This window comes from Volvox carteri (genome assembly GCF_000143455.1).
Source record: "Volvox carteri f. nagariensis unplaced genomic scaffold VOLCAscaffold_30, whole genome shotgun sequence".
NCBI lineage: Eukaryota > Viridiplantae > Chlorophyta > Chlorophyceae > Chlamydomonadales > Volvocaceae > Volvox > Volvox carteri.
In genome coordinates this window covers 835,710-848,295 of record NW_003307573.1, presented here as the reverse complement: position 1 = coordinate 848,295, position 12,586 = coordinate 835,710, and the positions used below count along the sequence as shown (strand labels likewise).

Genomic DNA, 12,586 nt, shown 5'->3' with positions numbered 1-12,586 from the left:
GAAATGAGTATACTGCGGTTCGCCGCCTAGGTTAACACCCTTGGAACTCAAAGCAATAGCGAGGTTTAACAGTATTACAGTTCGACAGACACCGCTTCCATGCAGCAATAACAGCCGTTTTGAGCGGAGCCCACTACAATGTGATTCAACGCACGCACAACACTATACAGGCGGTACTGTACTGTCAATATAATGTGCGAGACCTCCATGACGCCCATGGAGACGTCCGTGGTCAGAGCCCAGCAGCTTGACTAAACGCCCCCAAGACACATGCCCCTGAAATAGTACGCCACCCTGTTGGTCGACCCCGACAAAACGGCATATGGAGTGCTTAGCCAGGCGCTGCTGAGCTCCCTGCTTCTCACATGAGGCAATCCTGCAGCTCCAGAACAACGACACAGCATCCAGGCAGAGCCAAGCAGTGCAGCACCAACATCGTCTCCGCCCACAACACCGCTCCGTGCAGCCATGGCCGAAAAGGAGGCTGTGCTCCCTCCTGGTGGGTTGTGGTTGTCCGTCCCTCTCCTTCCCACGCTTTCCTCAGGGCTGCCAAACATTGTTTCTGGTTCTGTCATGTCATGCCGGAGAGTGGCCCTGCCGCGCCGCCGTTGTATCAATAACCCCAGGTTAGACTCCGATCCTTCACGACCCCCAAACAGCGTGCATGCTGTTGCGCCGCGGCCCCAAACCCTTCCATATTCACGACAATACCCACACCACAGTGGCCACTGCTTCATTAACGGTTTAACTCAAACAATAATATCCGGGCGCCCCTATCGTCCCCCTTTAACGCAAGAAAACACGAATCACGTCACGTCACGCCACGTCATGATGAATCCCGTCACCTCGCAATGCCGCGTGGCCCCGCCGCAGCAAGCACGTCCATTGCCATCTCAATGGTCGAAACCCCCTCCCCGCCATCACCGCCCCTGGCACCGCCCGCCCTGCAGGCAGCCCCACCGCTCCCTCTCCCCCTGCAAGGCCTCTGCATTTTAATGCCTCAGCCGGGCGGGCGGCGGTTGGCGCATCCCACAAGCCGCCTGTTGGCCCTGCTGCTGCTGGTTCTCCGCCACGCCGCCGCCGTCGCTCATAACTCCCCCGCTCCATCCACATATCCACTCTACCAAAGCCCCCAGAGACTTCCGTCGAGGCGTCCGGCACTACGCAGCCGACGTCCACGACCGTCAGCCGCCAGCAGCCCCATCACGGATTCCCAACCTGCTGTTGGTCCAGCCCCCGAGTGCGGCCCGGCAGATAGATATGCGTCCATCCATCCACCCACCTACCCACCTACCCACCTACCTACCTACCTACCTAGGTGGATTGGCCAGAGCCTTACCGTCAGGTCCCACACCCGCGAACTCTGGTGCCCTGGGGATCTACACCGAGGGGGACATATGCGGCATATAGGGGAACCGGGGGGGTGGGGAAGGGGGGAGGGGGGCCATGGTGGCGGGTAGTCGTGGGGGGCAGCAGACACCACGGGCGACAACAGGAGGTGATGCGACAGATTTCAGCCGACATGGCTGGAGAGGCACCTTGGAGAAGATAGCAGTCAGTAAGACAAAACAGCAGGCAGATAGCATCATCTGGGTTGTTGTGTCTTTGTCTGTTTAAGAGAGAGAGAGAGAGAGAGAGAGAGAGAGAGAGAGAGAGAGGGAGTGTGTATATGTGTATGTCTGTATGTGTGTGCGCGTGCCAAGCACCTTAGATCTGAGGAGCGGTCAGATCGACAAGAAACTAATTCCTCCTCTTCCCCTTATCCTCCCGCTGCACGTGATGATCCGCATAGGGCCCTTCTATCACCACATCCCCCTACCCGCCACCATTCTTCCCCCCACGTATTTCCCTCACCCTTTCCCGGACCTCGTTCTCATTCCCCCGTGTTTCGCCCCTCAATCGTGTCCCCTTACTGCCCCCTTACATCTTTACGCATCCTTCACTCTTCTGGTGATTTCCCCCACTTGGCTCTTCAGCTCCCACTTGGACCTCACGCCCCCCACCCAGCCCTCACGCTCCCATCCGGCTGCTCTCCGGAAGGGCTCCAAGGTGAACCGTCCTAACGCCCCGCGGATACGTCCAATCTTCTCCGAAACCAAACCCAATGACGCACCTGCTCGCCAACCGGGAGCTCACGCCATTGCCCTACGAGTTGGAACACGGGGGCGTGCATCGGGGGAACTAAGCTGCAGCTATGGAGGAGGCTTACGAGAGCCAGTGGGGATTGTGCATTATCGTGGGAGATGCAATACAGCGAGTACTTGTAGCAAGGAAGTGGTTGCTATGCTAGAGGCAGCATGAAGGCTCCTGTACTTGTGGGAGGGCTGAAGGTGTCACAATTGCAGCGAAGCAGTGCTCACCTGCGGAACTGATGGCGAACTTTCCACAAACGCTCAGCCGTTCTCCGACGGCTAGCTTTGGCCCAGTTCCCCTGCACATGGCAGGACGCCATAAAGAATGCTCTTCGCCGTTGCATGTCCGGGTGCAGGACGGTAATTCAGCAGAATCTTCTTTATTACCGGATTGGGTTGAGAGCTCCAGGCTTCACACCGGTAACCTCCATGTCCATTGGCACTTGCGGAGCAAAAAAAACTGTTTCGGAAAGGTTGACGACCTCAATAGCGGTCGAGTTATAAGCGCACTGCGGAAGTGGCCGTGCGTAAGGAAGACTTATGATAAGTAATTTCTCGTGCGATCCCACATGGTGACTGCTGTTATTGTACGAGTTGTGCAACTGAATTTTGGTACCCGGACACCATACCCCAAGAAGGCCATCGTGGTGCCCGGATGGAAACAGTAAAGATATCAGGTTCTTAGCGCTGCGTTTGCGGATTTGACCTTAAAGTGCAGGAGTATTGAGCTTGAACTGTGCAGCAATCGAAAGCTGTTTGTTGGGTTCGCTCATTAGGCTGATCACGCACATCCACACCGATCCGCCGATTAGTATTTCTCTTGCCTGCAATGGTGCTCGTGCTGTGCATCGGCGACCTGCACATCCCACACCGTGCAGCGGACCTACCCGCAAAATTCAAGGAGCTGCTCAAACCTGGGAAGATTCACACCACGATATGCGTGGGAAACGTCTGCAGCAAGGTGCGCTTCTCAGCGGACACTGCCATGGCATTTGGTTTCGCGCACCATCCTCCGCGCCCCATCAACCTTCCACCGCTGCACGCCAGGCATTCCTTGACTACCTCCGCACGATATCAGGGGAGCTCCACCTCGTCGCTGGAGACTTTGATGAATTCCCGGCTCCCGAGCAACTGGTGAGGCTCTTGACACTCTTGCGGAGCGTACCGGGGCGGGCTTTCAGGCACAAACAAACGTGTCCTGCCGGAACAGTACAAAGAAGTGTATGACCACGCTAATTAGAAAACCCGTCTGTCAGGCAATACACAAAGGGAAGGCCGGAAATTGTGAGGGGAAGGGAGAAAGGAAAGGCTTTGCAGTGTCAACGCCAGGCCCAACGTAGTGGGCGCATCGGGACGCGCGCGGCCACGAGAGTTCGCTAAGTACAGCATCACGCGAATAACCCTGACCTCTTCAATTTACCAATCTTACCCCCCACAACAACAAAAAGTCGCCGTACACTATGGTTAAAGAGCGCGCTGCAATCACATTTCCCGACAGCCCCTGGAGCCGACTTTTGTCATTGCTGCCCTCCCTTCCTGGTACGTGGGGCCCCACATGATCGATGATCTTTTTCAAAAATCTCCATCCCTCATGTCTCCCTCTCCCCCCCCCTTTGCCCCGCCCGCACTGGCCCTCCTCCCGCAGGTTCTGGATCTGGCGGGATTCAAAGTGGGTGTCGTACACGGACACCAGGTAGGCTTGTACGGCACCTCCTGTTGGACGGGCAATGGGTTGTACGGCTCAGGGGCCCTGGTTTTTACTCTCGAAGTTATGCGAATGTGGACACGCCAGGGGGGGAAGAGGGGGAGGGGGGGGGAAAGACGAACCACAAACGAGTGAAGCTGCTGCCAGGGCAAGAGTGTACCAGACGTAGAACTGACCGAAAGGCGTCCGTGAAGACCGCGACCTCGGGATGACGAAGTGAAGATGATGTCGGAAAAACTACCTACCTAAGCCGCCAGGACTAAAAAAGCAGGAAAAGCAGTAATGCCAAGCCGTAAAGAAGTAGGTGTAGAAAAGTAGGTGTAGAGGCGGCGGAGAAGTAGTAAAGCACTGCTGTCGTAAAGCTGGAATAAAGTTTGCTGTTGGCCTGGAGAACTAGCTGATTAGCTGCTAATGATAAGCTGTCGGTATGCAAGTGCTCCTCCCAAAAGCCCAAGAAAACGCGCGACCGACCCGACCGACCCGGGGGAGGGGGGTGGGGGTGAAGGGAGGGCGCATGAGTGGGAGTTAAGGGCCCCGGCACCACCACCACCACCACCACAAACTACCACCATCACCAGCACTGCCGGTTGAGGTTTCTCTTGTCTAGCTGCCCGCCTAGCTCTCAAGCACCCCACCCCTTTCACCTCTTCCCCCCGCCCCTTTCACCTCTCAATCACCCCACCCCTTTCACCTCTCCCCCCCGCCCCGCCCCCAGATCGTTCCCTGGGCCGACCCCGACGCCACCTCACTGCTGCAGCGCCAGATGGGGGCGGACATCCTGCTGACGGGAAACACACACCGGTTCGAGGCGCGCAAGTCTGGTTCCTGTTTGACCTTGAACCCCGGCTCCGCCACGGGCGCCTACCACCACCAGCACTCGGAGGGGCCCGTCAACCCCAGCTTCGTGCTCATGGACCTGGACGGACATAAGGTATATATGTGGTGTGGAGGGGCCGCCGGGGGGCGGCGTCGGAGCGGAGTTTGAGGGTTTGAGGGTTTTGTTTGGGGGTTGGGGGTTCTTGTGTGTAGGCGTATGTATGTATGTATGTATGTATGTATGTATGTATGTATGTATTGGGAGGGGAAGGATGTCGGGGGCCATGAAGACCACGCAATGGGCTCAGTGGTCGGTGGGAAACGGAGACACAAAACCTAAAACCCAGACTGGCGGGGCGAGGGCGGGGTGGAGTGGGGGGTGGAGTGGAGGGGCCTGGGGTGGGGTGGATTAGATGTTACCCCGGATGACGGTTGCCCCGCCCCCCCGGCCGGGTGACTGTTGGTACAAGTGATGTGATGTGATGCGATGCTGGTCTCTGACCCGGGGGGTCCTCTGTCCCATTTCCCTCCCTCCCCCCTCCCCTTCCCTCCCTCCCCCCTCCCCTTCCCTCCCTCCCCCCTCCCCTTCCCTCCCTCCCCCCTCCCCTTCCCTCCCTCCCCCCTCCCCTTCCCTCCCTCCCCCCTCCCCTTCCCTCCCTCCCCCCTCCCCTTCCCTCCCTCCCCCCTCCCCTTCCCTCCCTCCCCCCTCCCCTTCCCTCCCTCCCCCCTCCCTTTCCCTCCCTCCCCCCTCCCTTTCCCTCCCTTTCACTCCCGCCGGCAGTAGTAGTTTTCCTTTCTTGACTCGGCATCACATAACTCCCCTCACCCCCCCGCCCCCGCCCAACCCAATCCCAGGTTACCGTGTATGTGTACCAATTGGTTGAGGGGGAGGTGCGGGTGGAGAAGATCGACTACACGCAGCCGGGGACAACGGTCCAACTGTAATGAACCGCAACCACCATAACTACTTTCCAACCAACCAAGCCAAAGTAACTTTTCACCACCACCTTTCAACGACCTGGGCCGTACAAGCCGCTGCTTCATGGCCGTGGACTCGAGCCCCTCCTTGGGTCTGGAGCTGATGTTTGGATTGGGTTTGGATCCGGATCTACCTTTGACTTCTACTTTTACTTGGTAGGATCTTAGTCATGAGAGCCTTTGGTGTCGGACGGCCGGTTGCAACTTAAGAGACTCCTGCGGCGCTTGGGGTGAGGAGGGCTCTATTCAGAGGGTACGTGTGGGTGTGGATGTGGTTGTGTTCTCCTAGAAGAAGTGAGCCGTAGCTTGAATAGAAGGGCAAAAAGTGAAGATATGCGATATGAGGGTAGGGACAAAGCTCTGTGTGTGCGTAAATATATCTGTATGTACGTGTGCGTGTGCGTGTATCGATGCAAGTGGCATTAATGCGGCGGCTGCGGAAAGGCGGGTGCAGGGCGGGAGGCGGTGGAGGGCGATGGCGAAGGTATTGTCGTTGGTTAGGGTGCAGGGCGGGAGCAGGGAGCTGTCCAGGAGGGGAATGAAGCACTAAAGAGCTGGACCGGGGGCCGCATATATGTTGTGCGCATATGTATACATACATATATATGTAATCTAACTCATACATATGTGTGTGTGTGTTTGTTTGTTTGGATGTATGTCGGTACGTTTACGAGTGCTGGAGTTCTTCTTGGCGAGGGCGGAACTGCCACGTGTGTATGTATGTCAGCGCGGTATTTGTGCGCTCCCCGCGCGCATATCTGCGTGCGTGCGTGTGTGTGTGGGGGGGGGGCTGGGATTGCCGCGGGGTGGCCCCTGTCTGTTGACACATATGTGCAGGTATGTGTGGAGTGAGGTTTGGGGAGAAAAGGAATGGGACATTGGAGGCGGGCCTGAATCTGTCGGTGTCAATTACTGTTGGCAATGTTGCTCGGCTGAGACCGCCGGCACGCCTTGGCAGGAATGGGGTTGGCGCAGTTGGAAAATGATGTCGGCTGCTGGCTTTTTGACGGCCAAGCAGTTTTGCTGCAAGTCCATGGGATATCGCGGTTGGACTTCTTCATGATGGTGGAGAAACAGATGAAGAACAGAAACAAGAAGGTATTTGGAAGCAACGTTAAGTGGAGGTGTGGGCTGTTGATGGCTTTTTGGTTTGGGTTGAGTTGGGAACGGCATGGGCGATGGATTTGGGCTGCCCGATAATCTTTACTTTCGGCAGAGCATGCAGATTACTCGAAAGTATTCGTTCAAGATTTGCTCGTGTGTTATTCGGTGTTAGGTGCTCTGGTCGCAGCCTCTGGTAATCCCACCGCTGATAGGTGAAAGACGCCCAGCGGTTGGGCTGCGTACGGAAATGTATTTTTAAAATGTAAGTGTAACCAAAGTAAGGTTCTGCGTGTTACGATTGAGAGTTCTGCCCGGAAAGGGAGTCCATGTTATACATCCTCTTGCAAAATGCATCCGAAGTCGCTGAGATGTACGAACCGGGCATGCTTTCCGTAGGAAATGCCCAACTCTGTAAAAATTGCCAATGTTTTTTCATCAAGTAGATGCAAGGAACCTTGGCAAAAACTGCGTTTCGGCAGCAGAGGATCGATCGCAAATTGAGGATTTAGCCTTGCAGCACTTTCAGACGTACGAAAGAGACTGCTGCAACCTCAGCACATGAATGCAGGAAAAATAGCTTTTGTAATCTATTTACCATTAGCATGCCTCCATTAGAACGCGACATGCATTCGCCTAGCTTGGACGTCGTAGGTGTACTTCCGTGCCCGGCGACGAAGGCTAACCAGGGCTCTGCCGACCTCCTGGAGACACATCTCTTTGCTTATGGAGTCGGGTCAAGCATCGCTGTTGTCGAGGTAGATGCTATCCTGCGTCGTGGTCGGTTGCCGCTATGGCGACATGAGCTCCTCGCTCCATGTCATGGACAAGGGTAGAAGCCTAAATCAACCCGCCCCGCAACCGCGCATCATTCTTCCTCCCATCCCCCAGGCTTGAATTTCCGGTCCATGTGCCTAGCGCACTAGGACCCACATACATACATACGTACACACATACGTACACACACGCAAACACACACTGTTAGGTGTCCCTGGCCAGTCTCAGGCCCGAATCGATATGTAACAAATACATACACACATACGCACACATACACAAATACACATGTACACACACACACATATATATACACTGCTCTTCCTGCTTTGGCCGTCGGCAGTGTCTCTTCTGAGTTGTACAAGTATGAATATAAACGGTTTCCCCCGACGCCTCCGTTTTACCCCTACTCCACATTTTCACATCTCCCGTCTTCCTCCCCACCCTCCACTTCCACCCCCCCACCTCACACACATACACGCACAAATACACACATACACGCACGGGCTCCCCCCGGACTTATGTTGCATGTGGAGATCTACTTGGAAACCCCCAAACCCCCATGCTGCCATGTGTCCACCGAATCCATCATATCACGACTACCCCCCCCACCACATACACACACACCTCAACCCCAGGTTCACGAGCTGCAGCTGGCTTGCCTGCTGCAAGGAGGACACAGAAACCACCCGGTCACGTGCGTGAAATGGTACGGCATGTGGACACGTTTTGGCAAACCCCTGTCCCAACCCCCACCACTACCCCTGCGCCCCCAACCCAGATGCCAGATCCCCCCCCCCTTTCGCGTCAAACCCCACATCCAGTGGTCCCCCCTCCTGCCATGCACACACATACGCACATACATACATACACACACATACATACACACACATACCTGGCAGTTGGTGGTTGCTTTGGACGCGTCGGTCGACCCACAGCTGACCCAACCCTGCTTACCCCTCGCCTTGCGACTTCATTTGCCGTTCCCGTACACCTCGTACCTGTCCCCCTACCCCCCCCCCAATCCCCCCCAACCCCTTTGCATACACTTCCCCCCAGATCGCCCCTCCCCTACCCCACCTCTCTGACTTCCACTGCAACCACCAACCAACCGGGGGGTCGACACCTGCGTCCAGCTTTCTGACTTTGCAGTGAACCCTCTCCCCGGGCCCCCCCTGCCCTGGCAGCAGCTTCAATCGTGTGTGGTTCGTCTTTCCCCCCAATGCCGTACATACACAGGTGCCCGGATTGTCACTCCCGGGATATGAAGAACCACGGAAGCCACCTCAGGTGCCTCAAAACGGGGGGGAGGGGAATAAACCCGGTGTGTATGTGTGTGTGTGTGTTTTGGGGGGAGGGCGGAAGGCGGGGGAAGAGGACCGTAATGTTGCCGTGTTGCCGTTTCCACCTTGTTTACCTTGTCCACACGTATATCTCTGTCTGTAAGTCTGTTGACGCTCTTTCTGCTTCCTCCAGTACTTCCGCTCCGTCCGTACGCCCCCTTACCACTTCCCGTCAGCCACACACACACACACACACTCCCTTCCCCCTCTTCCGCCCCAACCTCCTTTTGCATCTGATGATTCCCCCCTCCCCCTCCCCCCTTCTTCGTTAACTTGGCATATTATCCCCACACATACATACATACATTCATACATACGCACACACACTACATACATACAGACTTGCTTCCGGGGACTCCGCGGGTGGGGTGGTGCTCTGGTCCGTACTGACAGGGAGCATCATCAGCAGACTGGAGGTGCGTGTCTGTCTGTCTGTCTGTCTGTATTTAACTGTGTGCGTTTGTGTATTTGTGCGCGTGTGCGTGTGTATGTCTGGGTGTGCTTTATTGGGGGGGGAGGGAAGGCGAAAAGGGGGGGGGCTTTCGGAGTGGGAGGTGTTTTGGGGGGTAAGTGAAAGGGGGATGGAGGGGGATAAGGGTGTGTTTGTGCCCCGGGGGTAATGGGATAAGGGGAAAAGGCGATTGGGCTGTGAGGAAGGCAAACACAAACTCCCGGGCGTCCTGTACACGGCGGGTCGCCCCTCTCTCGCACACACACACACACAGGCGCACGCGCGCTACGTGCCTAACACGTACTGCAGGATCACTTTGTCGTACGAGACCACATCCGGGCCGTCGCTCGCGGCCGCGATATCGGCAGCGGCAGCGGCGGCAGTAGCAGCAATGGTGGCGGTGGCGGCGGTATCGCGAATGGCGCCTCCGGTGCTGGCGGCGGCGGCGCCGTTGTCAGCGACGGCGCTATCGCCGGTCTCGGCTGGGTGATGTCTAGTTCGGCAGTGCTGGCCGTGTTGCTGTCCCCGGGATTGCTCCTGCTGTGGGATACGAAGGGTGAGCGGATACCGGACAGCGTGTGTGTGTATTTGCGTGTGCGTATGTATGTCTTACGATTCTGAGCCGCGTGATCTGAGCCGCTGCAGTAACTGGATGCGTGTCAACGTGGGCGTGGGTTTAACGCCCTGCTCCGTAGCTTCCCCGCTTAACCCCTTACCCCTCTCCCATCCCCCCCCCACACACACCACCCCCGAATTCCACCTCCACACGCATAACCCCCCCTCCACGCACATACACACGTACACACACACGCCCCAAACCCCTCTCCTCCTCTCACTCTTCCCCCCTCACCCTCCCTCCCTGCACAGGCGGGTCGGTGTTGTGGACGAGGGCACTACCCCTCCCGGACGTGTGGCTGGGGGGCCTTATGGTGGACCCCCTGGACAGCCGCCTTCTGGCGGTCAGCAGCCTCCAGGGGGGCCTGGCGCTTATAACCCTGGAGGAGCCCCACCCGCCGGGGGGGGCCCCGGGGGGGGAAAGAGTGGGGATCAGGGTGCAACGAGCGGGGCATACAGGTGTGTGTATGCGTGTATGTATGTCGGTGTGTTTTGCCGGGCCGTGGTCAGCAGCAGGGGGATATGGGTTTGGAAGGGGGGGGACACAGGCGAGCTGGTGGTTGGGGGATGTGCGGGTGTCACGGTCATAGAGCATGAGCTGGGGTGGGGTGGGGGGGGGATGGGGGGGGGCCAGCTACCCAGCCGCCCAGTTCCCCCTCTACACATGTCGCCATCAGTGACCTCACGCGGTACACAACGTTGAGAAGACCCCCCTAGGTGTGAAAACACTCAAGTGCCCCCTCGGGTGTATCTCTCCCCCCCCCTTCACCCCGGATGTAGGGCCCTTCCAGCCCCACTTTTGCGCCACCAGGGGACTTATGTTCCTGTTGCTGCCCAGGTAGAGGGAGGGGGGAGGGGGAGGGGGAAGGAGCCTAGCATAGTGGATTAAAACACCCGTTGAGTTTGGTTTCGGAGGAGGGCGGGAGGGCGGAAAGGAGAAAGGGTTTTAGGCTTGTAGGAGGACGGGGGAATGGCGGCGGGAAAGCCCCAGGGCGCCTCAGTAGCTTCTAACCGCCTAACCGCCGCAACCGCCCCCAACCCCCGGGGCCCAACGGGCAGTTGCGTTTCTGTTGTTTTGGATTTTTTCGGGATTTCGAGTCGTACGGCAGTTCTTGATGTTTCAGACGTATGTCGGCACAATCGTGTTTTTCGACACGACGTGTATGATGGCTTCCCGGGCTCACACATATATATATATATGTATATATGTATATATATATGTATATATGTATATATACATGCGCACATGCTATCGTACACACATACATGCGCACATGCTATCGTACACACATACACACACACGCACGCACACACTCAGTCCCCCCTCGACCGGTTGCTGCAGGGAGATCATCGTGTACGACACGGAGTTGCTTACGGCAGTCGCTTCCCGGCCGCTTCCCCCCGGCTGTGCACCTTTTTCTACGCTGCTGGGGGTGTACGGCAGCGGGTTTAGTGGCGGTACGGGAGACGATGGCGGCTGCGAGTGTATGTATGTCGGACATGCCGACGGCGGGCTATCTGTGTTTGCCAGATCCCACGGTGAGGCAGCTACTCGGGGGGAAGGGGGTGAGAAGGTGGAAGGGGGGAGAAGGGGGGTGGGGGGATGGGAGGGGGGAAGTGGGGGTTTTGAGGAAATGGCGTTGGACCTTCTCCTTGTTTGACATTGAATTACGTATAATAACAAATACTATTGGCTTAGAAATATAAAGCAATAATTTTTTTTTAAATCTTGAGTTTCCTGTATAGATGTTTTTATGGAAAAACATTATTGTTAAAGGCAATAGAAGAGAAGAGTTGTTTCCTTGCACGTCCTTCGGTTGCGTTTATGAAATGTGTTTCCACTTCGCAATACCTCCTCCTACTTTATCACCAGCTGTGCGGGGGCGAGGGTGAGGGTGAGTGCGGATTAAATATTAGGATTTAGCAGTGGTGGTACGGCGAGGGGGTTAAGGGTGCGGAATGATGAATGGAGGGAAGGGGGGGGAGACGGGGGGAGTTAGAGGGATTTCAGTAAAACACACACACACACTCTACATACATACACACATGCTCACACCGGTTGCGTCCTGCGATGTCAACAAGCTGCATGTGAGGGTGTGTCACTCTAAGGTTGGGTGTGGGTTGGGTGTGTCCTCTGCCCTTCTGGGCCTCCTCCCCTTACCGTTCACATACACATCTATGTACACACTTCCCTCCTCCCCCCCAAAAAAGCACACACGTCGACACGTGGCCCGTTGCCTCTTACATTAATACAAATGGTCTCACCCACCCACCCACCGACCCACCTGATTTCCTCCCGCCCGGCCTTTCACCCACCCACCCCATACACACACACACACACACACTCACACACGCAACCCTCCACCTTCCCCCGAAAGGCGATTTTCGCTATCAGCTGTTGTACTCGGGTCGTGTGACTCCCCCTCCTGTGCGGGGCAACAAACCCCCGGCCTCCCTCCTGGCGGCATGCGGGGGGCTGTGGAGGGGCCCCCTGGCAGGAGGTACGGCAGGAGGAACAGGGGGAGCGCTCGGAGGAGGTGGAGGCGGCGGGGTGAGTGCGGGGGATGCTGGGTGGAAAGAGGGGACAGCATGTACACACGTGCGTGTGTGTGTATGCCGATGTGGGTTGCGGTGTATATTTTTGTATGTATGTATGTATGTATGTATGTAT

The 12,586-nt window shown here is 56.8% G+C and overlaps 3 protein-coding genes across 3 annotated transcripts in view; all 3 read left to right on the top strand.

Moving 5' to 3' along the window:
• Window positions 1-2,961: 2,961 nt before the first annotated feature.
• On the top strand, window positions 2,962-5,598 carry VOLCADRAFT_62641 (uncharacterized protein; the record flags this gene model as incomplete). Its single annotated transcript, XM_002952548.1, has 5 exons — window positions 2,962-3,093; window positions 3,180-3,266; window positions 3,778-3,825; window positions 4,553-4,768; window positions 5,509-5,598. The coding sequence occupies 5 exons, from the start codon at window positions 2,962-2,964 to the stop codon at window positions 5,596-5,598; spliced, it is 573 nt and encodes a 190-aa protein (XP_002952594.1).
• A 753-nt stretch (window positions 5,599-6,351) lies between these two features.
• VOLCADRAFT_93236 (uncharacterized protein) lies at window positions 6,352-10,757 on the top strand (the record flags this gene model as incomplete). The annotated part of the gene is made up of 6 exons (XM_002952547.1): window positions 6,352-6,468; window positions 8,145-8,203; window positions 8,746-8,830; window positions 9,190-9,265; window positions 10,168-10,374; window positions 10,696-10,757. The coding sequence occupies 6 exons, from the start codon at window positions 6,352-6,354 to the stop codon at window positions 10,755-10,757; spliced, it is 606 nt and encodes a 201-aa protein (XP_002952593.1).
• A 649-nt stretch (window positions 10,758-11,406) lies between these two features.
• The window catches only part of VOLCADRAFT_93235 (uncharacterized protein), a gene marked incomplete at both ends in the record, with an annotated part of 14,671 nt that continues 13,491 nt past the window's right edge, over window positions 11,407-12,586 (top strand). Inside the window, 3 exons of the mRNA XM_002952546.1 lie at window positions 11,407-11,454; window positions 11,789-11,810; window positions 12,294-12,466. Of these exons, the coding sequence (XP_002952592.1) occupies window positions 11,407-11,454; window positions 11,789-11,810; window positions 12,294-12,466 (243 nt within the window). The remainder of the gene's footprint in view (window positions 11,455-11,788; window positions 11,811-12,293; window positions 12,467-12,586) is intronic.